Source organism: Girardinichthys multiradiatus, chromosome 3 (assembly GCF_021462225.1).
Source record: "Girardinichthys multiradiatus isolate DD_20200921_A chromosome 3, DD_fGirMul_XY1, whole genome shotgun sequence".
Taxonomy (NCBI): Eukaryota; Metazoa; Chordata; class Actinopteri; order Cyprinodontiformes; family Goodeidae; genus Girardinichthys; species Girardinichthys multiradiatus.
The window spans coordinates 45361850-45389066 of NC_061796.1; the positions used below are offsets into that span (position 1 = coordinate 45361850).

The window sequence follows — 27217 nt, forward strand, 5'->3', positions numbered from 1 at the left end:
CCCACCATTGTCGGCAGTAGCAACTTTAACTATTTTGTAAACATCTTCCACAAGGTTTAGGACTGTGTTCATAGATGGGAAAACCAGAATTGCAGCCTCCGCTCTAATTCAACCCAAAGGTGTTCAAAGAAGGTTGAGGTCAGGACTATGTGGGCCAGTCAAGGTTCTCCACACCAAACTTTATACACCTGCAGCCATGGAAGTGATTGGAACACCGGAATTAATTGGTTTGGTTGTGGGAACCAATATTTCTGGCAACATAGTTTGTATAAATATTATAAAAAATAAAATCTAGAGAACTTTAACATAGTCTTGATTAGTAGTCAATGAAGCATATTGTTAAATTGTAAATTGACTATGTGACGTCTTTGAATTTTTATTTTCTTTTACTAATAATGATGTCAGTACCATCATCTAACTGTCTAGTACCATGGGCAGCAGCACCTCAGAGATCCGATTGAAATTAGACTGGATGACTGCTGATGTTGACTAAGAGGAGTAAGTCTGATGTAGGCATACTTAGTCATTATGACCATTTTAAAAAATTTTGAAATCCCATTTATCAAGAAAATATATATTCAGCATTAAAAGGAAGCTAAATAAAAGCATATTTACCTTTTTATTAACATCAAGAACATTGTTGGACAGTTTAAACAGGTACATTTAGCCTTTTATCCTGCTTGTGTCAGGGTTTGTGTAGAGGAGGACCCCGATATGCAGACGAGCAGGCAGCATGACGGTAAATGAAAGGATTTAATTAACAAAAACTTACTACAGAGGGTGACGGCAAAAACAGACATGGGCAGGCTGGCAAACAGGCTCGGCATGATCAAAAAGGACAGACATGAACAGAGACGGTGACCCAAAATGTTTCCGCGAGGAATGAACAGAACAGGTGTATATATGGAGCAAGAACCAGGTGAAATGAGGAGACTGAATGCTAGGTGCAGGTGAACTGAATGAAGACGATTGAAGACAGGAGAGAACAAAACATGGCTGGAGCAAAACAAAAACTCTTGAATACAAATTTAAACACAACTACTAAACCATGAAACTAAAGCATAACCAGATCCAAAAAACCTAACTTGACAAAACATGAACTAGAAGACAAAAACTAAGCATGACCAGGAAAATAACAGAAGCATGATTCAAAACCTATCAAGAAAAATAATAATAAGAAGAAGAAGAACCCAAAAACACCCACAAATTATGACAGTTTGGTTCTACATATCAAAACCGCACTAGAGTGTTTTACTTTATATCATTTTGCACAACATATTCAGTACATACTGTATATTAAGGAGATGCTGTAAACCAGCACTGCTTGGGCTGAAGACCTCCCTGTCCTCTGCATTCATAAGATGGTTTGTGTTCTCCCTGTTTTTCTTTCCATAAAAGGAATGCCTGACTCACTGCTCATGTATTGTGGGTCTCTTTTCTGGATAAAATCATTAACTAAGCTACTGTTTCATCATATGTATGGACTTTCTGTGCTTTTACTTGCAAGAGAAAGTACTCCCAGTCCAGTGCTTGTTTGCCTCTCTTTGCTGCCTGGACATATTAATGGATTAATTGCCATTGTAATTCTGTTTACACTTTATTTTTCTTTCTCATAGGAAGTTGTTCCTTTCCACTGTTACCATATTCTTGCATAGAAGAAGGGGTTGCTGCAGTAACGTGATTTAAGACGGCATTTGTTGCTAAATCGCGCCATAATTTGGTTCCATTGAACTGAATAGCAAATTTAAATACAACCTAATTCTAATAAAGTTGGAACATTTTGTAAAACGTAAACAAAACTAAATACATTGATTTTCAAATCCTATTCAACCTTTATTCAATTGAATCCACTACAAAGTCAACATGTTTCATGTTCAAACTAATAAACTTTATTGTTGTTTTGCAAATATTCACTCATTTTGAATTTGATGCTTGCAACATGTTCCAGAAAAGATGGGACCAGGGCAACAAAAGACTGGGAAAATTGAGAAATGCTCTAAAAACACCTGTTGGGATCCTTCCACAGGTGAACAGGTTAACTGAAAACAGGTGAGGGTCATGATTGGGTAAAAAAGGAGCATCCCTGAAAGGCTCAGCCGTTTACAGGCAAGGATGGGTAGAGGTTCACGACTTTGTGAACAGCTGCATGAGCAAATAGTCCAACAGTTCACAAACAATGTTTCTCAACTTACAGTTGCAAGAAATTAAGGGATTTCATCATCTGCAGTGTTTGTGTGTCTGAGACAGCATGTTCCTGGGATAGGCCCGGGTCGAGTCTTGCTGGGCCAAAAAAAAGGGAAAAACAGTTCAGCTCTGGAATGAGGAGATGATAAGAGTAATGAAATTGTTATGGTACAACCGTCATGTAGACCGGTTTGATTTCTTGCAGCTGTGATGCTAGTCTTACATTCCTGTCACTGCACTTGAGAATCAATGTTGTACCAGAATTCGTGCATAAATAAATGATGGTAAATTTGATTGGTCAGGAGGTCCACATACACACTAATATTTTGTATTTAAAAACACCCTGTAAGAGCTGAAGGCAGGGAACTTCTGGAATTTTTGATGAAGATGTTTTGTGCATTGTGAGAAATAAAGGTTCCTCCCGTGAAGACTGGGAGGAGAGAGAACTCTGAGTTTTTGTGTTAATTGCTTTAGCTCAGTAGTAGGCTGCACTCAGTATCTCTGGAAGAAAGCGGCAAGGCTGAAAACAAACACTGAATGCCGATGACCTTCGACCCCTCAGGAGGCACTGCATAAAAAGACCAACATGATTGTGTAACAGATATTACCACATGGGCTCAAGAATACTTCAGATCCAATGTCAGTTAACATAGTTCGTCGCTACATCTACAAGTTAAAACTCTACCATGCAAAGCCAAAGCCACATAACAACACCCAGAAAGAGCACCAGCTTCTCTGGGCCCGAGCTCATCTGAGATGGACTGACGCAAAGTGGAAAGGTGTGCTGTGGTCAAAAAAAAGGGTACACATTTCAAAGGGTTTGTAAAAATCATGGACATCGTGTCCTCCGGGCCAAAGAGGAAAAGGACCATCTGGATTGTTATCAGCCTAAGGTTCGAAGGCCAGCATCTGTGATGGCTTGGGGGTGTGTTAGTACCCATGGCGTCATGGGTAACTGGCACAGCCGTAAAGGCACCAATGATGCTGAAAGATACATACAGGTTTTGGAGCAACACCTGCTGCCAAGTGCTGCATGGTGGTGCAGTTGCCTTGCAGCAAGAGGGTCCTCGGTTCAACTCCCTGCCGAAAGTCTTTTTGCATTGAGTTTGCATGTTCTCCACGGACATGTGTGGGTTCTCCGGCTTCTTCCCAGTCCTAAAAACATGACTGTTAGGTTAATTGGTCTCTCTGATTTGCCCTTAGGTGTGAATGGTTGTTTGTCCTGTGTGTTGCCCTGAGATGAACTGACGACCTGTCCAAGGTGTATACCAACCCCCTGCCCATAGACTGCTGGAGTTAGGTCATCAGCTCCCCTGCGATCCAGTATGGAAGTAGCAGGTATAGAAAATGGATGGATGGATAGATCAGCTGCCATCCAAGCAACGTCTTCTTCAGGGACGTTCCTGCTTATGCCAACAAGACAATGCCAAGCCACATTCTGTACGTGTTCTAACAGCGTTGCTTCGTAGTAAAAGAGTTCTGGTACTAGACTGGCCTGCCTGCAGTCCAGACGTGTCTCTCATTGAAAATGTGTGGAGCATTATGAAGCACAAACTACGACAACAGAGAGCCCGGATGGTTGAGCAACTGCAGTTGTTCATCAAGCAAGAATGGGAACCAATTCCTCCATCAAATTTTCAACAACTAGTCCTCAGTTCCCAAATGTTATTGAGTGTTAAAAGGAAAGGTGATGTAACACAGTGGTAAACATGACCTTGTCCCAGCTTTGTTGGAGCGTGTTGCAAGCATCAAATTCAAAATGAGTGAATATTGGCAAAAAAACAATACATTTGATTAGTTTTAACATTAAATATCTTGTCTTTGTAGTGGATTCACTTGGATTGAGGTTGAACATGATTTGGAAATGATTGTATTCTGTTTTTATTTACATTTGCTGCACGGTAGTGCAGTTGGTAGCACTGTTGCCTTGCAGCAAGAAGGTTTTGGGTTTGATTCCCGGCCGGGAGTCTTTCTGCATGGAGTTTGCATGTTCTCCCCGTGCATGTGTGTGCATGGTTGTTTGTGTGTTGCCCTGTGATGGACAGGCGACCTGTCCAGGGTGTACCCTGCCTCTCATCCATAGACTGCTGGAGATAGGCACCAGCTCCCCCTGCGACCCACTATGGAATAAGTGGTAGAAAATGACTGACTGACTAACTGATAAAGTCCCAACTTCATAGGAATTGGGATTGTACTTTGTTACTGTAAATCCTTCTCTGTTTTGATCAAAGGGCTGAGAAAGCATAACTAGGTGTTGAAATATTAAAAATAAAACTTAAAAATGACATTTTCTTAAAAGATCTTATAAAACATAGTAAGATAAGATGCTCACCTTCAGAATCCAGACATCCTGCCACACCAGTTACAATGTTTTTTTAAAAGCAGCATCACTATATACAGATCTGTGTCCATTAGCTGTGACCTCTGGGACAACTAAGAGCAGCCAAAATATGAACAGCCAGCCAGTAATGCTGCAAAGACTGATGCAGTTCATAGCCTAACACGGCTCAGTGAATAAATCACTGACAAGGATCAGAGTGAGGATCTCCATCAGAGTCTTTTTACTGCTGTTAACCTTTGCCTGATTAAGTGAATAGAAGAAGCCTGTCAACAGAGCCACTTCACACCAAAATGACCCATCAGTCAGGATCAGAGCTGAACACAGAGACTCCTAAAGACCCACTAAAATGCCTGCTGCCGCCACATCAGTAGTTTGGGGTGATTTATCTCTGCCGCTCAGTATTTAGGCAACATGATAATATCACCTGTCGCTCACCGGGCGAGACAGATTAGGATAACAAGGTTACACTTTATAGGCATAGGGCAAAAATGAAGCCAATGAGATTAGAATCGAGTGCAAAGGAAAAGTGATCCACCCTTCTCTGGAAAGAAGAGAGGCTTACGGCCTGTAATAGCCCTGCTGTGGTCACAGTGGAGACCCACTTCTTGGTGCTTAAGCTAAAAAGGCCAGACTGGACTGCCCTTAGTTAGTATGAACTTATTGATTAGTTCAAGAGTGCAGAATATGTAAGACTGCATGGTCTGAAAGTTAAATGAAAGAGTGAAACAATTCAGCCTCGAGTATCTGTGCTTATACAAGTTAAAAAGTAAATTTAAAGGATAATAATTAAGATTCAAAGATCTACAGTAGTTTATACATGGGCCGAGTTGAGATCATCATGCTATCAAAGCCTTGAGTTTTACTGCATTACGATATTTACATACATTTATTTAAAACACAAAAACAGCAATCACTCTCATTGCTGATAAAATTCTACAGCATAATTACACATATAGTAAAGTTATGTGTAACAATCATTTATTGTTATTTAAATGTATCACTTAAATTGCACTGAGCTGGGTTCTGCTGGAGGTTTCTTCCTGTTGAGGAGTGTTTTCTTTTCACTGTCACCCCCCACCCCCTTGTTCAGGAGGAGGGATTGCTGCCAAGTCAGTGACTCGATGCAACTGGCACACCATGACTGTCCATTTGTTTGGTGAATGGAAGTATTTCCAAACAGCCAACTTTATCTTTCTTGTAAGTGAAGTTTAATTACTTTCTCTCACCCAGCTGACTGGGAGTGTGCAGCAACAGGTGAAGAAGTAGCAGCACTTCTTCTTGGCTCCATACAGTAACAGAAACCTTGGCTCATTTCTGTAGTATCTCAATAACAGGGATGTAGGAACGTTATGACTGAAGCTTTTAAGGGTTTTGAAAGCATAACTTCTCAAAACCTTGGTACAACATGTTGGTGGTAACCAGCCCATGGGCAGGGCTCCATGCCATCCCGTCCAGTCAGACAGCCCCAGGAAGGTCAAGGGAGCGGGACCCCCATCAGGGCCCAGCCCCCTACAACATAATCTGAAATTACCAGAACGATTACTTGGCACAATAGCAACAGTACTACTATCCAATAACACTACAGTGATGTTGTGATGGCCAACTTCTTGGCTACACTCCAGTAAAGTTGAGTGACTCTCATGCACTCTCAATGTTTATTCATCCAAACACAATGACACACTTTAGTTTGCAACAAAGTTTTACTGAGGTGTTTAAATGCATGGGTTCTACCCTCACCGTTGTCATATCTCAGTTCTTCAGTAAAAGACCTTGATCTTTATAAGCGATTGGCATTCTTTCACGCATCATTCTGTGGGCTAAATGTAATTGTCAGGTGTGTATTAACCTGTTATTGATGAAGATATCTGTTTAAGCTAACCTCATGGGACCAGACAAATGCATTCAGCTTATTACGTCTATCATCATGGACATGGTTAGATCTCCAAATCTGTTTAATATCATTCATATAGAACTTTTAAAACATGAATTTACCTAATGTGGCTAACAAAGTAAAGCAGATAAATACAAACCACCAATAAAAACACAACACTATGTTTTTCTCATAAAATCTCATAAAATAGAGAGGGTCCTGGCTGCAGAACACAGATTGATGAAATAGACCAAAGTTTGTGGCTGCAATATGGCAAAATGTGAGCTTCAAGCTGTAACCTACTGAATGATAAATGGTGAAACACAGAGGTGGGGCTGGAATCACTCACTTTCCTGCACTTTTACTGTAGCCTGGCAGAAATGACATCACTGCAATCTAATTGGATGGTTCCCATGTTGGGCCCGGGCCAAAGATGTTGGGTGTCCGGGACAGAAACTAACATGGCAGTTCTGATGGTACCTCAGCTGACATTTCTGAGCTCTGATTTAGCTCAAAGTTTTATAAACGTCACTTCAGGTGAGAATTAGATACTCTATTTCAAGCAGGGCTTATAAACACCAGCTGGTAGTTAAAATCTGATAAAGTTTTAATTGAAGTCCATAACTGTGTTTTTACATTAATTTGAAGAATGTGAGTGTGAAAACAAGCAGCAGTAAAGGCAGACCCCTGCTGTCACACTTTAACTCGTAAGTAAAACCACAAACTACATTAAGAAGCTGTTGGATAAAAGAAAAATGTCTCCTTTCTGGATGTGTGAATCAGACAGGGCCTCAAACTGTTAGGGGTCAGAGAGGTGTCAGCGCTATATTAATGTTTACTACAGTTCTAGGTCTCCATGAGCCTAGTCCAAGTTCCAGATCAAAAAGTGGCTCTTTACTCCAGGCTGGAAAAGAGTTGCTGCTAAGTGAATACCATTTGTTTTGCCAGATTTGGTGTTTTACTCATGGAAACAGAACAAGCACTATCACCAGTTTGGCACAATAACTGGTTTAATGGAAGACATCTCTGAAACAATACATGGTGACTGGTTTTACTGGCTCATTTAACTCTTTAGGGGCAAATTAAGATGACGTTTCAATGTATCATTTGAATAATGATGTTTTAGTATTATCAAAGTTTTACTATAAAACTTACCATGAATATAAACTAGCATATACCATTACTATTATTATTTTAAAGATTCCTCAACCTATCTTTAAAAGTATGTGCACATTTTGTACATTTTTTAAATTAACCTACTCAGTTGCACATCCCTTTCAATCTGAGTATGCTATTTATTTAATAAATGTATTGTACTATTTTATTCTATTCTATTCAACTTCTGTTGTTCCATATGCAACATCTTTAGATTTGCTTCTGAAGATTTCAGTGATGCACTCTTTTCAATGTCTTCCAACCAAATAAATGGCAATTCCAGTAAAAAAGACAACCAAATAGTTCACAGGAACATGTTAAAGGTTTCAACATCACTGATAAATGAATAATTAAAAAGGACAGTTACATTTTGTTTAAACAGGTTATAGACAAATGAGTATATCACATTATTTATTCTTTTTACTTATATTTTAGGATTTTTATGAGAAGAATTGAAAAAATGGATAAAAAATATATTCCACTGAATAATTAATACTCAAAATGTGCACTAATAAACGACAGCTTACCTCACTGTTGGACAGCTGATACCAGGGCTGTTTGCCATACGTGAAGATTTCCCAAAGAACGACGCCAAAGCTCCAGATGTCGCTTTCTGTTGTGAACTTCCTGTACATAATGCTCTCCGGGGGCATCCAGCGGATCGGCAGCATTGTCCGACCACCAACCTGAGGATGAGGACACCCTTTCAAGACTATACTCAGTAAATATAGCTGGCCAGAGAAAATATTAAGGGAACTTGCAAAAAATGTCAAAGTTTGAATGTTGACGTAACCTTGATGCCCAGACACTTACCCGGTAGTAATCTGTACTGTAGATATCTCGAGACATACCAAAGTCTCCGATTTTCACCACATGACCTTCTCCCACCAGACAGTTGCGTGTTGCCAGGTCACGATGGACGAAGTGCAGCGACGCCAGGTAAACCATCCCCGAAGCGATCTGGGCGGCGATGTGCAGCATCTGGGGCAGAGTAAGCTGGCCCAAAGGGGGCATCTTGATATCTTCCAGCATACGAGCGTCAGGCCCATGAGCTCTGTGGAGGAAACAGACAGGTGCTGGATTTTTGCTATTATTGGTATGTTGGTTATTTAATGAGAAAATGAACCCACTTACAGGTCCTTCTCAAAATATTAGCATATTGTGATAAAGTTCATTATTTTCCATAATGTCATGATGAAAATTTAACATTAATATATTTTAGATTCATTGCACACTAACTGAAATATTTCAGGTCTTTTATTGTCTTAATACAGATGATTGTGGCATACAGCTCATGAAAACCCCAAATTCCTATCTCACAAAATTAGCATATTTCATCCGACCAATAAAAGAAAAGTGTTTTTAATACAACAAACGTCAACCTTCAAATAATCATGTACAGTTATGCACTCAATACTTGGTCAGGGAATCCTTTTGCAGAAATGACTGCTTCAATGCGGCGTGGCATGGAGGCAATCAGCCTGTGGCACTGCTGAGGTCTTATGGAGGCCCAGGATAGCTTCGATAGCGGCCTTTAGCTCATCCAGAGTGTTGGGTCTTGAGTCTCTCAACGTTCTCTTCACAATATCCCACAGATTCTCTATGGGGTTCAGGTCAGGAGAGTTGGCAGGCCAATTGAGCACAGTGATACCATGGTCAGTAAACCATTTACCAGTGGTTTTGGCACTGTGAGCAGGTGCCAGGTCGTGCTGAAAATTGAAATCTTCATCTCCATAAAGCTTTTCAGCAGATGGAAGCATGAAGTGCTCCAAAATCTCCTGATAGCTAGCTGCATTGACCCTGCCCTTGATAAAACACAGTGGACCAACACCAGCAGCTGACACGGCACCCCAGACCATCACTGACTGTGGGTACTTGACACTGGACTTCTGGCATTTTGGCATTTCCTTCTCCCCAGTCTTCCTCCAGACTCTGGCACCTCGATTTCCGAATGACATGCAGAATTTGCTTTCATCCGAAAAAAGTACTTTGGACCACTGAGCAACAGTCCAGTGCTGCTTCTCTGTAGCCCAGGTCAGGCGCTTCTGCTGCTGTTTCTGGTTCAAAAGTGGCTTGACCTGGGGAATGCGGCACCTGTAGCCCATTTCCTGCACACGCCTGTGCACGGTGGCTCTGGATGTTTCTACTCCAGACTCAGTGCACTGCTTCCGCAGGTCCCCCAAGGTCTGGAATCGGCCCTTCTCCACAATCTTCCTCAGGGTCCGGTCACCTCTTCTCGTTGTGCAGCGTTTTCTGCCACACTTTTTCCTTCCCACAGACTTCCCACTGAGGTGCCTTGATACAGCACTCTGGGAACAGCCTATTTGTTCAGAAATGTCTTTCTGTGTCTTACCCTCTTGCTTGAGGGTGTCAATAGTGGCCTTCTGGACAGCAGTCAGGTCGGCAGTCTTACCCATGATTGGGGTTTTGAGTGATGAACCAGGCTGGGAGTTTTAAAGGCCTCAGGAATATTTTGCAGGTGTTTAGAGTTAACTCGTTGATTCAGATGATTAGGTTCATAGCTCGTTTAGAGACCCTTTTAATGATATGCTAATTTTGTGAGATAGGAATTTTGGGTTTTCATGAGCTGTATGCCAAAATCATCCGTATTAAGACAATAAAAGACCTGAAATATTTCAGTTAGTGTGCAATGAATCTAAAATATATGAATGTTAAATTTTCATCATGACATTATGGAAAATAATGAACTTTATCACAATATGCTAATATTTTGAGAAGGACCTGTACAGCTGGGGGATTGTATCCTGAGGGCGAAGTTGCTCAAAATGCCCCCAAAAAAGTCCTGGACCACAAACTGATTTGAGATTTATTATTATTTCTGTGAATGGTCAAAAGCTGCTCTAACTTAAAGATATAATAGAGAGGAAAACCTACTGTTCTATTTATTCTTACAAAATATTAACAGCTAATCTACAACAGCGGTTTTTTGCTTTGGACCTTTTCCCCACTACAATTAAAGTGCTTAAACCTGAAAAGTTTACAGGAGATTTATCATGTAATTCCTTTACTTGTAGTGACATCCCACAGGTAAACTAATTTAGTCACATTGTTATACAATGTTTTACCAATAAAGAGCACCTGGTGTAGTGTATTTTGTCTCCAAGACAAGTCCAATACTGCACGTTTACTCTGTGGCTGAGTGTAAAAGATTTTAGTGTACTTTGTTTTTGTCACAATGGAAATGAAAGAATCAGATACAAAAAAAGAGGTCTACCCATTATAATTAATGATAGCAATAATAATGATGAGGCAGCTGTGTGTTGATCTCCATAAGTCATGGAATGATTACAAGATAATAGCTGCTAACCTAACCGTGCTTCACAGCTGGAGCAATAATTAAAAGGTTTAAAACTCAATCTGTGACAAACAAACCAGGATGTGACTATAGCAAAGAGTGGCATCATGGGAGTCACCTCTGCCTTCCTCCCTCCCTGTTGGATGGACTAAGGGTGAGTCAGGTTTAGCCTAAACCAACTCAGTTATGGTTGAGGTGCAAACACACCCTCCATTTCTGCTACTTGTGCGACCCCTTCTCTTTCCCAATGGTTATAATAGGTCTGACAGAGACGGGTACCCTCAATCCTTGTGGTTTCTAGTATAACAATGGCCACCAGTGAGCTCTAGATGGACAAACCTTATCAGTTTATTATTTTACATAGTACCCCTACACATAGCCCATTCTAAAATGGCCAAACTGACACTCAGTAGTTTAACCTCCCCAACAACCCTACACCATTCCAGACCCTTTGTGAAGTGCCTTGAGACGACATGTGTTCTGAATTGGTGCTATATAAATAAAGCTAATTTGAAATGCTGAATTGAACCAAGTCTCCATAATAACTATCAGATGATGTCAACCTACAAACCAGTTGCTTTAAAAGCAAAATGTGTCTGTCCTGCCATAGCAAATGTAGAATTTATGAAAACTCTACTGGGACTTTGACTAAAACTTTGGTCAGATGAGATTAATATCGAGCTTTACCTAAAACAACGGACAAATGTAAAGCACCTCTCTCACTGTTAAGTTTAGTGGAGGATATATGATGCTGTGGGCTTCTTTTTTCTTTTAAAAATGCACTGGGAACCCTGTTAAAGTACATGGCTTCATGAGCCCTAAATTAAGGCATTTTTAATAAATCTGGAGGCCTTTGAGGGAAAACCGAAAATGAAAAGTCATTGGGTCTTGCAGCAGGATATTGGTCCAAAACGTATGTCTAAAATACCACAGAAACGGTTGACCAGACACAAAATCAACCTTCTTTAAAGGCTATCTCAGTCCCACACAGTCATAGGAGAGGTCCCAGGACTCTGGACCATCCAGAGAGGAATAGTCAAAGACCCCTCTCTCTGTAAACCCCAACCTCCTAAAAGGTTACTGGATACAAAGTACTAACAATTATTTCTTAAGATGGAATTCGCCCCATATTACGTGTAATTTATAACAATTTTAAAGTTTTGTTTTTCTAAACTTTTCTGTGAGAGAAGATGCTACTGCAGCAAAAGACAAGATTGTTTTCAAGCTTTTCACACAGCTAAACCTGCAGGGCCAATAGGTCTGGAAAACGCCATAAATGCATAATCTGTACACAGTAGACTGAGTAAGAACCTGGCAGACTGTCCCACACTGGTACCGATGAGAACATTGATATTAAACAGGTCTCACAATAGAGCAAATAGTCATCCAAACAGGCATAGTTGTGCCTTATATTGTTAATTTCCTGCCTTTTTCGACAGATGACAGCAATGTTTTGACAAACCCACAGCATCCCTGTGTGTGTGAATGTGGGTTTTTATTACAGTTCATTGATTTTACAGACACTATTATCCAACTGGACTTAAAATTGAGGGTCATAGAGGAGCATTGAGAGTTTATGACACTGAAATATTTTCCAAGAGGCCTTCAGCACAGAAGGATTCAGTCATACGGCCTGAGAGCTACAGAGCTCATCTCCTCACTCACAGTTCATTCATAAGTAATGCTCTCTATAAACCTGTGATTTCTGTTTATTAATTGTGTTCCAGACATTTATAAAGACGAAAGCTTCCCGATGTGTGCGAACAAAATTTAAAGCTCACTTTTCCTGATCGGAACAACAGACATGGCACTTATGGAAAATTGTAACGGAGGTGGAACAACAGCACTGTGGACTAGTACTGAGTACACAGCCCTATTCAGTAAATTACAATATTATTGAAAAACTAATTTCAGTTAGAAACTCAATTCACTGAGTAAAGCATACTATACAGATTAATCACAAACAGACTGATGTTTTAAAGCCTTTATTTCTGGTAATTATCATTATTTTCTGCTTACAGCTAATTAAAACACTAAATTTAAGATTTGAATATTACATCAGACCAATAAAAACATTACAGATACAGAAATGTTAATGAAAACTTTACCTGCTTAAAGGTTGATATTTTTAAAACGTACTTTAACCTGACACACGACCCTTTGGAACGCATATTGTAATTTATTGAATACTTCAATGCAACTTGTACATTTCATACATAATAGTTGATATCTTGGGGTTTGTATTTTAAGAGCTGAACCTGAGAGACATAATAAATGTAGACAAGGTTACATGGACTTCATGGTTCAAGAACCTGCAGGTCCTTGTAATAAACCATCTTCTATTGGCCGTTTATGATTATAAAAACACTCAGATTGGCCTCTCAGCGCATTTGTAATTACGGCACCAACCTTGGGTCACCTGAGGGACAATGACCTCAGCAAGCAATCTGCAGATTGAACACTTCTGTCATGTCCAGAATGAGCTCTGAGAGCATGACTGACGAGGTCAGCATGACCACGTCACAATAAAGCCATTTAAAACCAACGCTTAATAGAAAACACGAGGCTTGTAATACGCCTACAATTGATTTGCAATAATGTAATTCAGAGATGCAGAGCACATTAACTCTCTGTTGTTGATGTGGATCATGAACACCCACTCTGACATCCAACTGCCTAAATGAGCAAATCACAGCTGATGTGTCTCCATGTGTCATCCATCCATCCTAATCTCTCTCCTCTCCGTATTACAAAGGAAGTTGTCTATACAATCCCTATTAGTTTAAAAGGCAGGTGGCAGGGTGGGAAAGCAGCTGCACCGTGGGGCTCTCAAAGATTTTACCCACTCTGTTTTCTGGAAATGTGATTTCGAACCGTCCCTGAATGTGTATCTCAGAAAAAGCCTGTGCGAATGCACACACGTGTGGGTTTTTTGAGGCACGTGTTTTTATTTGCAGTCTATCTCCTGTGCAGGACACCTGGCATCCTGTATTAACTCCGTCTGCTCTGATAGTTTCTCAGATTGTTTCCAAGGTACCAACTGAGCTCTGATAGGTTTGCCTCCCTTTAAGACCTTCTGCAGATTTCCAAAGAATTTTAAAAGATAAAACAATACATCTCAAGCTTTTCGGTCACTGTTAAACAACAAGTGTTGTTTACGGCATCATTTTGTACATGACCCTGTAGATAATAAAATCAGTTCAATGTGGTGCCCCAGCAGATGTTTCTGCATTTGCTCAAAAGCTAAAACTGGTTGTATTTAGTGTTTAATATGAAGAAAATCGTCTGAAGGTGAAAGTCTCTCTGTTTTGCCATCATTACTCTAAGCCCGTCTTGCTAATAATGAAACTGCCCTGTGCCTTGACTTGCTCTGAATCACACCCTGGAGCTTTAGCTCTAACTGCATCTCCTTTAGTCACTTTAGTCCGCTCACACAGTAAGCAACCATTTACATGAGCAGAGTAAATAAATTATATTCTATCTATCCTTGAGTCAAATCATTCAGGAAGATGCGGAGGAGTTTAAAAGATCTTGTTGTCTTGTTCTTAGTGATGGTCAATCAACAAGAGAACTGATTTGGCCAATACTTCCACCGGTGATCAGCGGGTGAAATATAAAAAAATAGGATGACTTTCCTAGTCCTTAAATGCACACAAATTAAAAACTTGCAGTATTTTCAGTCTGTAAACACATCAAGCGAAAGCATGCGCTTTGATTAGTGTGAATTAGGTTTAGCTGCCTGTGCTTTGATGTGTAAATGGGGATAATCATGTAATTCTTTCAATTTCTCCTAGTTTGAAAACTTTTCTACCAGCAGCATGCTTTTTTGTTTTATGTTAAACCCCTTAGAAAAACACATCTTAAAAGACCAAATCAGCAGGTTAGCCCTGAAGCAAAACCAGGAATTGGTATCAAGCCTGACTGGTGCATTTCTATTCATTGGTGGTGAACCAATCACCCAGTGACTGGAAATTTACCAATTCAGCCTTGATCAGTTCTGACTTGTAGTCTGTTCATTAAATGCATCAAAATGTAAAAATCCCACTTCTTTTAGTATGTAAATGTATCAAGAAAAAATGTTGTCTGATGCCATTAAAAGGGTTTGTAACATGCTTAGACGCATAAATGGTAAAAAAAAATCTTGCAGTCCACTGCTACCTCTATTAGGTATGGTTAATGTCTGTTTTATTTAATTGTTAAATTAATTTCAGTTAGTGTGTATTCTAGTCCTTAGAAAGAAAATCGGAAGAGGCCAGAAATGACAGAGCAAGCAAGATTTCAGTTCATCTCTGTTACCTTATTTATTATCTCAATTAACAATTTTTGTTAGTTGTATTTTATTGAAATATGGCCTGGAACAAGCGGTCAAGCTTGCAGTAAGGACATTTTGTTAAAAAATGGACAAAGCAAATTTACAATTTGCACAAAAGGTCAGACAGTTTCTTTTTTCACGAATGTGCCTAACAACAGCTTATGTGCAGATACAGGCATGGGTGTACTAGGCTTTACCAAAAACACTTCAGAAATGTCCTTCTAGATTTAAATTTACATTAACATTCAGTCACTGAAAGTGACACAAGTAATGGACAAATCAAGCAAAAAGATGAAATATTTAAGATTTTTACTTAAAAAGATGCAACATTATTTTTATATCATCTGATAAAAATGTAATAAAAACAGGCTATATTTCGCTTATCTTTATTGCTCAAACAGACTCAGATTCAAAATGAATTACCTATTTCACTTGAATTTGTTTGATTTCCAATCTAAATGTAAGATCGTCAACTGTTTTTGCAGGAAAATTGGACTTAAATGAAGACATGGAACAAGATATAAAATGTTGAGTTTTTTCTCAACTAAGCCAGTAATAAAGCTACAATAACAGCTGAAATCCTGACGTCAAGGGAAATTGGCAGTAAATGGAAGCTGCTGTTCAAGGACTATAAAATCAGACAGGGGTTGTGTCTGCTTTTTAACAAAGCTTCAGAATATCGAAAAAATATAGAAAAACCTTCATCATACATTTCTAAAACGTTCTGCGGTTCTTTTAAAGCAGCTACTTATATTGAGAATAAGAGGAAATACCAAGAATGAGACATTTAAAAGACCCAGCGAGAGGGAACCTGAGTGGATACTCGCCAGCATGTGGCCTGCCATTACCTGCAGGAAAGTCTCAATGCATGAATCACATACATTAGAGCTGTGAAGGTTTGATTCGTTAATGGAGCTGGTGTGTGATACAGTGATAAGTTGACAAGGAAAATAAGATAAAAAAAAGTAGGGAGTTAAGTTTATAAGTTTCAACTTTTGAAATAGCAACAAAAGCCCAGAAAATACATTTCATAGGAAACTGGTTTCAAAATGAAACCAGTTTCAAAATGAACTTAACATATTCTGTAGTAATTAACAAGCTATGAACAACAGCTGTTGGAAAGCTGCTAAAATTAAACCTCTATTCATAAAAACCACTTTTAATTTAGATGTCTTGTTTAAAGACAAAGCAAGTCTGCCTTTTGACCATTTACAAAGAGGACAAATTCAGTTTGAAAAGCTCAGCATCATAGCACAGAAAAAGCCTTTGTTAACATCATAAACAACCTTCTCATGGACTCTATTGTTAAAGTTGTGTATTTATTCGTTTTTTGGCAGGGAGTTTAGAGCGAATTTACAAATAATCATATTATTATCATAGTCTATAAACATGCTGACCCCATCAGAGCATTCTCTGACTTTAACAGCAGTGTAACAATTAGCAGAGTCTGCAAATTTGATATTGGTTTTGATTTTATTTTTATACACTAAAATAAATGTCCTAATTTTCCATGTCACTACAGATTAAAATGGACAAACCTATTGTCTGCTTCCACCAAGCTGGTTGTAAAGCAACAGTTTGTGTCAGTCTGTATTATTATTTAAGCTTTTTTACAAATGCAGTGTTTCATTTTACCATTTTTACTGAAATAATAAAAAATGACAGTTTACTCCATCAACCACAGGCACTAACAGCTCTTACCAATATAAAATGAGTAACCTCTAAACCTTCGAACTTTATGCATGGGTCATTGTGCTCTGAGAGTGCTGCAGCTTGCAAAGAAAATCCCTAGAAAAGCCTTAAAAACCTGCAATTTATGTCGGAGCATGGGAACACCAGTATGTTGAAGCTGATGCTTGAAATACAGAAAAAAATGAAACTTTGTTGAACTTTAAACATGAGCCAAATGAGCGCTCTAAACAAACTGTTTACATTAAGGAGAGAAATGTTAAGGTCAAATGATCTGCCTCCAGCTGGTTCTATTCAACAATTTGGAAACATTCAGTCTCACAGCTAGAAGATTGTTTGACTTTTTTTGCTGAAAGATTACAATTATGGGTTTAATTATTTCTTCATTCAATCAGCTACATTATTATTCCACCAGTTCTTCCAGCTTTACTGCAGATGAAAGGCATGATGGCTGTATTCCACTTAGCTGCGTTAGACTCAAAGTCTTGTATTGTGAAAGCTGGCTCACTGCTGGGAAACATTCTTTCTGTGCTTTTGCTACTCTGACACATTTGCTATGAAGGTGGTGGTGCTGCCTTTCATTCAATACTTTTAGGGTCTAACCTTCCCCAGCATGAGGATCAACAGTTTGGGCAGCAGACATTCGACGGCCCACCGCAGAGACTGAATGTGTGGTCTTCTACGTACCGAAGGAAGCGGTTGAGGTCTCCATGTCTCATGTACTCAAACACCATGGCCAGTGGTTCTCCGTCTGTGCACACGCCGTAGAATCTCACAATGTGTTGATGCTGAAGGACCGTCAGCAGCTCTGCCTCCCGCTGGAAGTCCTGCCGGGTCGACTCGTTTGCATCCTTCAGAGTCTGAACAAACAATGGTTGTAGCTCTATACCCACTGGAGAAATTATTTTCAGAGCAACATGCATGTTTCAGCACAGTATTATTTAGCCTCTGGGGTGTTTTAGGCACCTTTTGGGCACTTTTCTTGTTTTGAAAGACAAAAAGTGCCCAGTAATAAAACGAGGGAACCGAGCTCAGGAGCTACATGGGGATCTTCAGCTTCCTTACAGTCCTCCTTAGCTTTAACCATATAAAGAAAATCATGTAAGTAAATTATGTTTAAATTTAATGATCATTTGAAAGACTAATTTAAGCAATTTTTGCTTGTGTTTTTGTGCAATATGTGCATGAAATGTCAAAAAAGATATACACTTACAATGTCACTGGCAAATAAACCAGCTTTTGTAAACTCAGTTATGAGAAAAATTATTTTATTTAATTTTAATTATTTTATTATTTTAGACAAATGAATATATTGTATACAGAGCTTCATATTATTTTAATTCAAATATCCCAGACATTTAGGATTATACTATGTTTTAAAAAGACTTCAGATTAACTTTATAATTGTTTTCCACAAATATGTGATGGAGTTTATAGATTTTATATCAAATGAGGTCAAAAGAAAAGAGGAAGACCTTTGTACTTTTCCCCTAACTTGCACAAATATTGATAAAATGTCAACTTTAAACTCATAATTTGGCAAACTATCATTATTATTTACCTAACTGTTTAGATTTTAAGTGGGTTTAATAGCTCTAGATGATATTGATTTGGTTGGAGAGATGGTAGAAGTGGCTCTTTTGATCCTCAAATCTTACTTTACAAACTGGTTCTACTGTGGGACTCATCGAGGGTCCATTAATGGAACACATTTACTTCTAATCCCAAATCAAAACTGGTCTGGAATATAAAACAAGCTAACATTAAGTTTGAAAAGTTTAGAAAGATGTTGATCCATGTTTAGAACTGGGTCCATTCCAGAAAACCAACCTATTTAAATGAACTATGTTTGGTCAAATGTCCAACCAGAGTTATACACGAAGCTTGATGATAGCTACAGCTGGCTGTAATCCCACACATACACTGAAAAGATTAGAAAATAATAGTGTACGACGGGCTACTACTGTTACATCAGAAAGCAATGCACCACTGTTATTTTACTTATTTGTATGTGATGTTTTGAAAATCACATTAAGATATTTTTACTTTTTCCTGTTCTGTTGTGAACCATGAAAGCTTTAAAAAAACATTCAAATATTTTTAAATAGTAGATAAAAGCAGGATGTGTTGTAGAAGAAAAAACATTGTCTCAGTGTTGTGGGAATATTTTCTCACTTCCTTATGACACCTTGATAAAGCTGAGTAGCTATGTCTTAGAAAAGCCAACGTGTGTGATGAATGGACTGATAAATGTGAGCAGATGCATATTACATCATCTTCTTGCATATATTTTTTTCCTCTGTGGTTTGCATCAACCTGTCGTAACATAAGCTGTATTTTAAACCACCTGACATTCTTTTAACAAAGATGGCTCACTCGAAAACCGCTGAACGCTATTCCAACAATGCAATGCAGGAGAAAATAGCTGTAACAGAAGATGTAAAAGTCAGCAACCCAGGATGAGGATCAGTTCTATCTGTATTTATCTTTCTATATCTCTCCATATATGTATATATAACTAATTTCTTAATATTAGCTTGTTCAGCTTATAAAATCTGGCAGGTGGAGCAACAATGGAAATTGGAATTGGCTATATTTGGGAGCATTTGTTTATAATTACTTTATTGAACTAATTAAGCTTGCTGGGAAAAGCTTAAACACTGTTCTTTTTGATGGCAAAATAGAGGTTCTTCTTTGGGGCTGCCCTCTTTAGGGGTCACCACAGCACATTATCTGCCTTCATCTCACCATATCCTGAACATCTACTTCTTTCACACCAGCCCACTTCACTATATCCTTCTCTCCCATCCCAGCTCCATATTTGACAGCTTTGTGCAATATATCACAAATTCTGGAGATTTACATTAAAAAACATGGGAATATTTTGAGGCATTTGTGCAAGTAGGATTTAAAATAAAATAAAAAAGACTAACTGTGTTGCAGAAAAGTTTTTGTTCTCTTTACCACAAACAGTGTCTTTATAGGACCACACACTAACGGCTGACATTTTCACTGTTGCTGCAAATGTTTAGAGCACATTAGCTGTTAAACTGCTTCAGAAACAGCATAGGGGACAATGTAAGATTTCCTCACCTTAATGGCAACCAGCATCTTGTCGCTGTCGGGGCTGAGATTTGCGCACTCTGCCAGGTAGACTTTGCCGAACGCTCCCTCACCTAGCTCCCACTTCAACACAATGTCCTTCCGCTTAATGTGCTGCACACCTGCCACAATTAGAAAGAGAAACAGCTGTGAAGGATCTGTTGCTGAGATCTGTTGATCCAAGACGTTTTATAAGGGGTTACATTCTTATAAAGCCAGGGTCCTAATCTGCCTGAATAGTTTCAGGTTTGCTGATCCTCCTAAATAATTTATTTCCCAAGGTAAAAAGGCATCATTTAATTCTTTAATTGTTGGATATTAAATCATCAATGTCTGCCAATATCAATATTTTTCCATTACCGGACCTCTTTTATTTGAAAAATATTGTTGATGTTTATGGTGATGTGGTGTTGTGTCTGTATGTACACAGTAAATATTTGTCCTCATACGGATTTCCACTGTTTTTGCTTTTTTTAAATCACCTTTAAATGTTTCAGATTATCAAATTCATTTAATATGAGACAAAGCCAACCAAAGTAATACAGTTTCCAAATGAGGATCAAATTTATTAGGGGAAAACTGATGTGAAAAGATAAGATAAGATAAGATAAGATAAGATAAGATAAGATAAGATAAGATAAGATAAGATAGACTTTTCTGACGATCTGACAATGAAAATTTGTTACAGCAGCTCCTAGTACCACACAAGTAGGAATGTGCAATCAAAGAAGAACAAGGTAGATGTGCAAAAAAAAGTAGTAATAATAAACTAAACTAAAATAAAATAACGTAATTCCCCCATAAACTAATTAACTGGCTGTGCTACCCTTGGCAGCAGCAACTGCCTTCAAGCATTTATGATAACTGGAAATGAGTTTTTTAGATTGTGTCATGGAATACTAGGCCACTTTTCTTTGCAAAATTGTTTTAACTGAGTCACACTGGAGGGTTTTTGAGCATAGATGACCTGTTTAAAGACATGCCATTGTATTTGAGTACAAACGTTGACTAGACCAATCCAAAACATTTTCATTATGTTGTTCTAGCTGTTCTGAACAGGACTTGCTGGTGTGATTTGGATCATTGTCCTGCTGCAGACTGACGGTCATATGTGTTCGTTCTGAGAAGAACTCATGGTTCCTTCAGTTACAGCAATTAGTCCAGGCCCTGAAACAGGAACCCAGCCCAGACCATTACACTACCATCATTATTTTTGACAGAATGTCAAAAAGGGGTTTGTCAGAATTAGATAGATTTTCTGAAATGTGTTTGTTTTTCATCAAATGTAACGGGACACACACATTTCAAAAAGTTCCAGTTGTGTCAAATCAGTAAAACTCTACATCAAAACTCTTGGAGATCAAAAACATTTTGGCAAATGTGAGATGGGCCTATGGGTTCTTTTGGGTCAGAAGTGGTTCTGACCTTGGAACTTTATCATGGAGGCCATTTTTGCCAAGTCTCTCCTCCTTTTTACCCTGCAGCATTTTAGATGTTGTTGTGGGTTCTTCTGTGACCTCCTATATGTCCCAGATGCCTCTTGGAGTAATTTTGGTGGGTCAGTCACCTCTCGGCAGGTTCAAAACTGTTTCATGTTTTCTCTATTTGTGAATTATAGTTCTGACTATGGTTCACTGAATTCCTTAAATCTTAAACAAACCTTTGTAACTCTTTCCAGACAGGGAAATGCCAATAACTTTGTTTCTTATCTGTTTTTCAATTTATTTAGAACGGTGCATGATGTGCTGCTTTTTGTTACCCTTTAGCCTACTTCATGTTGTAAGACAGGTTCTGTTTAAGTGAGGTCTTGCTACTGTAGGTCAAAAATATAACAATCTGAGCAGCGAATGATATTGGAGTACTGGATTGGACAGATTTTTACTAGAAGTGAAAATGCACGTTCATTCTGATGGTAGTGCTAGAGGAAGTCACAGTCTTCATGTTGTACAACCATCATCTAGAACTAACATGGGTAGAAATGAAAACAGACCACATCAATATTCAGTTCTTCTTCAAATGATAATGGCCATTTCAGCAACCTAATGGCAGCTCAGACACATTACTGCCCCCAACAGGTCATTTGTAGAAATAGAAGACTGTGCAAACCGACTTTGACTTGTGAGTTTCCACTTCAACATTTTACTCACATATGGCCAGTGGGGGGTACTAATCTCCTGGACTTTAAAGCAGCTACTACAGCAGTAGATTGTTTTATAATGCTGGTAATTAACTTGCAAAATTGCAATAAATATACTTACATAGGACATCATGAGAAAAAAAGGAATGTTTTCATGAACATGATGTTCTGTTGTTTTTCCTTTTAAAGTCAAAGAGTGATTTTCTTTTTCACTTTAGCGGTTTTTACACCCTCGATTTATTGTTTCCTCTACAATTAGAGTGCTCACACAGTGAGACTGCTCTGTAATTCATAGAAAAGCAATAAAAACACACCGTAAGAATCCATCTGAAAGCCTTTTAAATATCTTAGAAATTGTTAACTGATACATTAAACAAAACTCTAATAAGAGCAAATTCATTCAACAGAAATTGCACCGGCACTCACACATATCTTTGTCCTTGATGATGCCACAGAAGTACTGCGGATTTTCCACAAAACTTGATAAACCAGAATCTTCATCTGAAGAAGGCGGGCTGGTTCCAAAGTTCATGAAGCGAAGTGAGACTGCCAGGTCATCCTCGGTACCAAGAACTGATGAGCCTAATGAAACATAAGACACAAGCATGACTGAGGGATACATGACACCTAATCAGTCTCCAACCTCTTTTGATTGCAATAGCCAACAAAAGAAGCAATTCAGGACCAATTTTTCCCTTCTAAGGGACAAACATACTCTACTACCAACTTGGCTGCCCAATTGTTGGTACCATGGTGACAGATGATGACAAGCTCTAATAATCACCATCATCAACCATGCAGCAATCAGGCCACATTGAAATGGGGGAAGAATGACCATACAGGAAGCCTGGATGGTTAGCAACACCTGACTATGGCAAGTATTAAAAGCCAAACAAGTGGTGCCCAAATTGTAAAATCCACTCAGCAAGGCAAACCACAGAACCCCCAGAGTCCAAAACAGATGAAAATGGAACAACAACGAGGGAGCCCAGAGGAGATGGAGGGAAGGAAAGAGGGAGCACGGTCCACTTAGGCAATCAGGCACACTTAGGAGCTCTGAGTGAAGAGAGAAAAGGGTGGGGTGTCCACACGGACCTAGCTTTTCCTCCAGCCATCCATCAATCCATCCATCCATCCATCGTTTTTAATGGCTCTCAACACGTGGCGGTGGGCAGCGGAGGTCTACGCTGTAATTAAGGCACTTTCCCCAACAAACAAACAGCAGCTGCCTGTGTGCAAAGTTACATCACTCTGAAAAATCTGTATTAGTCCATTACTTCCCAGAAAAAACAGAACCATCTCTGATCCCAAACAGTAGCTTTGTAGAAACTCTTATGGGTAAAGAAAAAATTCTTCTGTGTACAATTGTTTTCTACTTTTAACTTTGGAGTATAGGCTACATATACACATCAATTTATTGGCAACAGAATCAGACACTTTTTTTTTAAATCAAATGACAAAATGTAATTCTGTGCATAAATCTGGTACCTTCATTAACCAAAAATGTAAAAACAAGTTTGAGTTATGAATCATGAATTTATGAAAATTATTCAATCCAAATTAAACTAAATTTATTTATATTTATAGTCAGTACCTATAAAAGGCTAAAAAATAAAGCTAATTCTATTGCCATTTAATTCACTCAAATACGTATTCTCCCCACTGTAGTCCAAATTTTATTAAATAGCATTTTGTACATAACTTAATTTGTTTTGATTTATCTTTAGTTCTTAAGCTTTTATTACTAATCTGACTTCTTTTTTCCAGAGTTTCTCCATTACAGGCAGTCATGATAGAGCATCTTGAGTCGTGAAGGGGGCTTTTTGGTTTATATTTCATATATGTTTCTTGGTTTCTGTAAAGCCCTTTCTGTTGCTTTTTTGTTTTATAAAAGTGCTTTAGAAATATTGATTGATTGTAAAACTTGAGAAATATGAGCAACTTTTATGAAACACCTTACTAACCCAAACTTGTGCCATGACAGTAAAAATCCCACACAAATGCTTGAAGAATAAATCTCAAACTAGCTTTCACATTACAGCCAAAGTGAGTATTTCCATTTGCTCCAAGGTCTACAATTTGTTGAGGAATGAAGGTTTCATGTTTTTAGGCTAATGGATGTCTAAAACCTTTTTTCTTCAGTTTAACAGAGGGATGACAAAGGACACAGCTTTAAGGAACCACTAAATAGCATTTTTCCACCAAAGAAACTCTTCTTGAACCTGTTCGGTTCACGTGTCTTTGAACTTTGGTGTTTTGTTGAGCACCGACGCACATTTCCTCCAGATTTGGGAACCAAGTTTGACTCATCAACTTTGGGCGTTACACAACGTGGGGGGGAAGCATGTTAGCGAGACAGCAGAGCTTGCTGAGCTGTGCGCAATGTTGCTTTTAATGCAAAAAGAGAGCATCCTTACACTACAGTTAGTACAAAAAAGGAGACGGTGACTCCGTGCAAGACCAATGGTATGTACAATGTTCTCATCTGCATATGTTCAGCATCTACAAGTGTAACGGATACCAGTAGTTATACAATGCATGTTGAGTGCATTTTTGCAAACATATAACATGTTTATTCGGTTCATTCATGGTCTTCACCTCCGTACTTGTTGCTTCTATTGTCTGCAGCTGCGACCGGCCCACGGGTGACGTTGCGGTTCACAGAGTAGAACCAAGGTTTTTGCGGTGCTGGACTTGTACCAGAGTTTGTGCTCTGAAACCTATATGTTTGTCGGTGGAAATGCATCAATAGTTGGAAATCACATTCGGGAACTGGAACGGGCTCCGAATCGCGTTGGTGTAAAAGGGGTAAAAGGTTTTTTTTAATGTTCCTACAAAGCCAGGTGAGCCAGTTCTCTGTGCTTAAGTTGTTAAAAAGTTTGAAACGCTTGCATGCAGTAAAAAGAACAACTTTGTGTGTCTACTTACGGTGAATACCAAACTTGGGTGGCTGACCACACTTGTTAATGAGCAGAACCATGATGAGCAGAAAGGTGCAGGCAAACACTGCGAGACCCACAGCAACAGACACCTGTCAAACAAACACAAAGAGGTTTGTGGCCAATAAGTGAAGTCTTTGTGTTTTGCTATGCTAACCAGGCATGTGCTAACCACCTTAGAATGGAGGTTGTTGTTCCAACTGACAGAGCAAGGCCAAGTAATATTTATCTGCTTTGGGTGTATAGCAACCATTCACAGATGAGGAGTCAATCAAGCTACCAGTAAAAAATGTATTTCATTATTTCATTTCAACAACATGAGAGTTACTTCTGGCTCGCTGTTATTTTGGCACTGAAACTACTTAGTTGTGGTTTCTTCATGACTGGACCACCTTACCTACTCTTTACCTTCTAAAACAGTTTATGCTGCATTACTCACTGTATTACAGACCAAGAAAGCCTTGATATTGAATATTTAACCAGCTTTTATTGTAGTTTTGGCAGTTTCTTGCAATATGCATAATGCATTCAGATATTGTGAAAACAATAATTTAGCAATTTATTGTACAGCCCTAGAACGTATTATTTTAAGTTAATTAACTAAATTTAGCAGGTTTTATAGACCTAATCTGACTTAAAGGGTTCACTTAAAGGCATATATGCGACAAACTTTGTTCGTATGAAAACAAAAATATTAAAAATATTAGGCACCTAAGCCATTTTTAAATGTTATGTTTTATTTTTTTATTTACTCTGGTTTTGTCTCAAAAAGATATATAAAATGTGCCGTGGCTAAATCTAAAAAGTTGTGAACTTCTCAGCAGACATGAAGACAACACAGACATACCACAAACACCCAACTCTCCGGATTCTCTGTGACGTCCATATCCGGTGTGTTTGTAAGACCTGAGAGGGAGAATATGAAAACACAGGAAGTCAGGACTGGGAAGACATACAAGCAGTTTTAGTCATAAAGTCAGCTGAGGACTTACTTGGATCCCCAACAGGGACTAGCATGAGGAAGGCAAGAGAATATAAAACATGTTCATGAGCAAATAAATTCTTGGTTTTATTGGTAGACCAAAAAACAAAATCACAAATGTTTTATCTGGAAATGATCTTGGAGGGACTACTTGTTGCAAATTATTTGCTGCTAAAAAGTTTAAATTGTATCTATAAAGATGTGTGATGCTGATTATGTAATGTTTGCTCGATTGTCCAACAGCTGGTAGTTCGGATTGATGGTCAATCACAAAACATTTTCAAGAACTCACCTGGAATTATCCCCTCAGGATCCAACGGATCAAAAGGATTATCCATAAACATCCCAATAGCTGTGGCCTTGTCCGTTCCGAGTTTGTTCTCAACAATCAGAGTATAGTTTCCATTGTTGATGTGAGTCGGCTTGTTGAGGAAGAGGCAGCCGTGCTTTACTGACCCATCACTGGAATCTGGGATTAACTGCATGTATACATACATGCTTTCTTTGAATAGAACGCCATTGTACAGCCAGGTGATCTTTGCCTCAGGATTGCCATCCACAGCGAACGGGAAGCACCAGTTGTGCTGCGGCACAGCATCTTTCAGGAAGATGATTTTAGCTGGAACTGCAAGAAGATGACAGGTTCGGAAATTCAGATGAGGTAGGAGAGAGAAATGTGTTTTCCAGTTGTTTCCATACACTCTTCATTTCTTTGTATTTACCTTTTATAGTTCTGTTTGAACTTTGAGTTTTCTGGATCATTTGTTTGTACAGTACCACTTTATTTTAGATTTTTTTTAGAGTTCTCAGTTTGTAAAGCAACTTAACGCTGAATCATTTGGGCATTAAAGCCCTCTGAACTTAGGGGATGAATCACTTGTATGTCTGCAAAAAACTTCTGAATGGAACTGTTTTCATGAACTCTTCAAGCTTAAAATGTTTGTTTTCTACCAGGAAACTTGAAATGCTTGAACTGAGTGCAGCTTATTTTGGTGGCATTAAACAAGCTCCATTTAGGAGTGAATGGCTACTGCAAACAAGAAGACAAAGGTTGGTTACTTAATTGTGTACACACAATTCTTTCTGCCCCTACTAAACAATTTTTTCTGACCACCATACATGTAAAAATATCGGTCCCATTGAAGTTTTCAAACTATGGCAAACAGCAGATTAAATGCTGTTTTCCATAG

At 38.7% G+C, this 27217-nt stretch overlaps 1 protein-coding gene across 2 annotated transcripts in view; it reads right to left on the minus strand.

The window, feature by feature from the left end:
- The window catches only part of ntrk1 (neurotrophic tyrosine kinase, receptor, type 1), a 66472-nt gene that overhangs the window by 11215 nt on the left and 28040 nt on the right, over positions 1-27217 (minus strand). Inside the window, exons 8-16 of one of the 2 annotated variants that reach the window (XM_047360384.1) lie at positions 26320-26652; positions 26038-26055; positions 25893-25951; positions 25035-25137; positions 22533-22688; positions 19961-20091; positions 17555-17727; positions 8364-8604; positions 8078-8236 (exon numbers count right to left, since the gene is read on the minus strand). In XM_047360384.1, coding sequence (XP_047216340.1) covers positions 8078-8236; positions 8364-8604; positions 17555-17727; positions 19961-20091; positions 22533-22688; positions 25035-25137; positions 25893-25951; positions 26038-26055; positions 26320-26652 — 1373 coding nt within the window. The remainder of the gene's footprint in view (positions 1-8077; positions 8237-8363; positions 8605-17554; positions 17728-19960; positions 20092-22532; positions 22689-25034; positions 25138-25892; positions 25952-26037; positions 26056-26319; positions 26653-27217) is intronic. The other variant, XM_047360385.1, reaches the window with a different exon arrangement.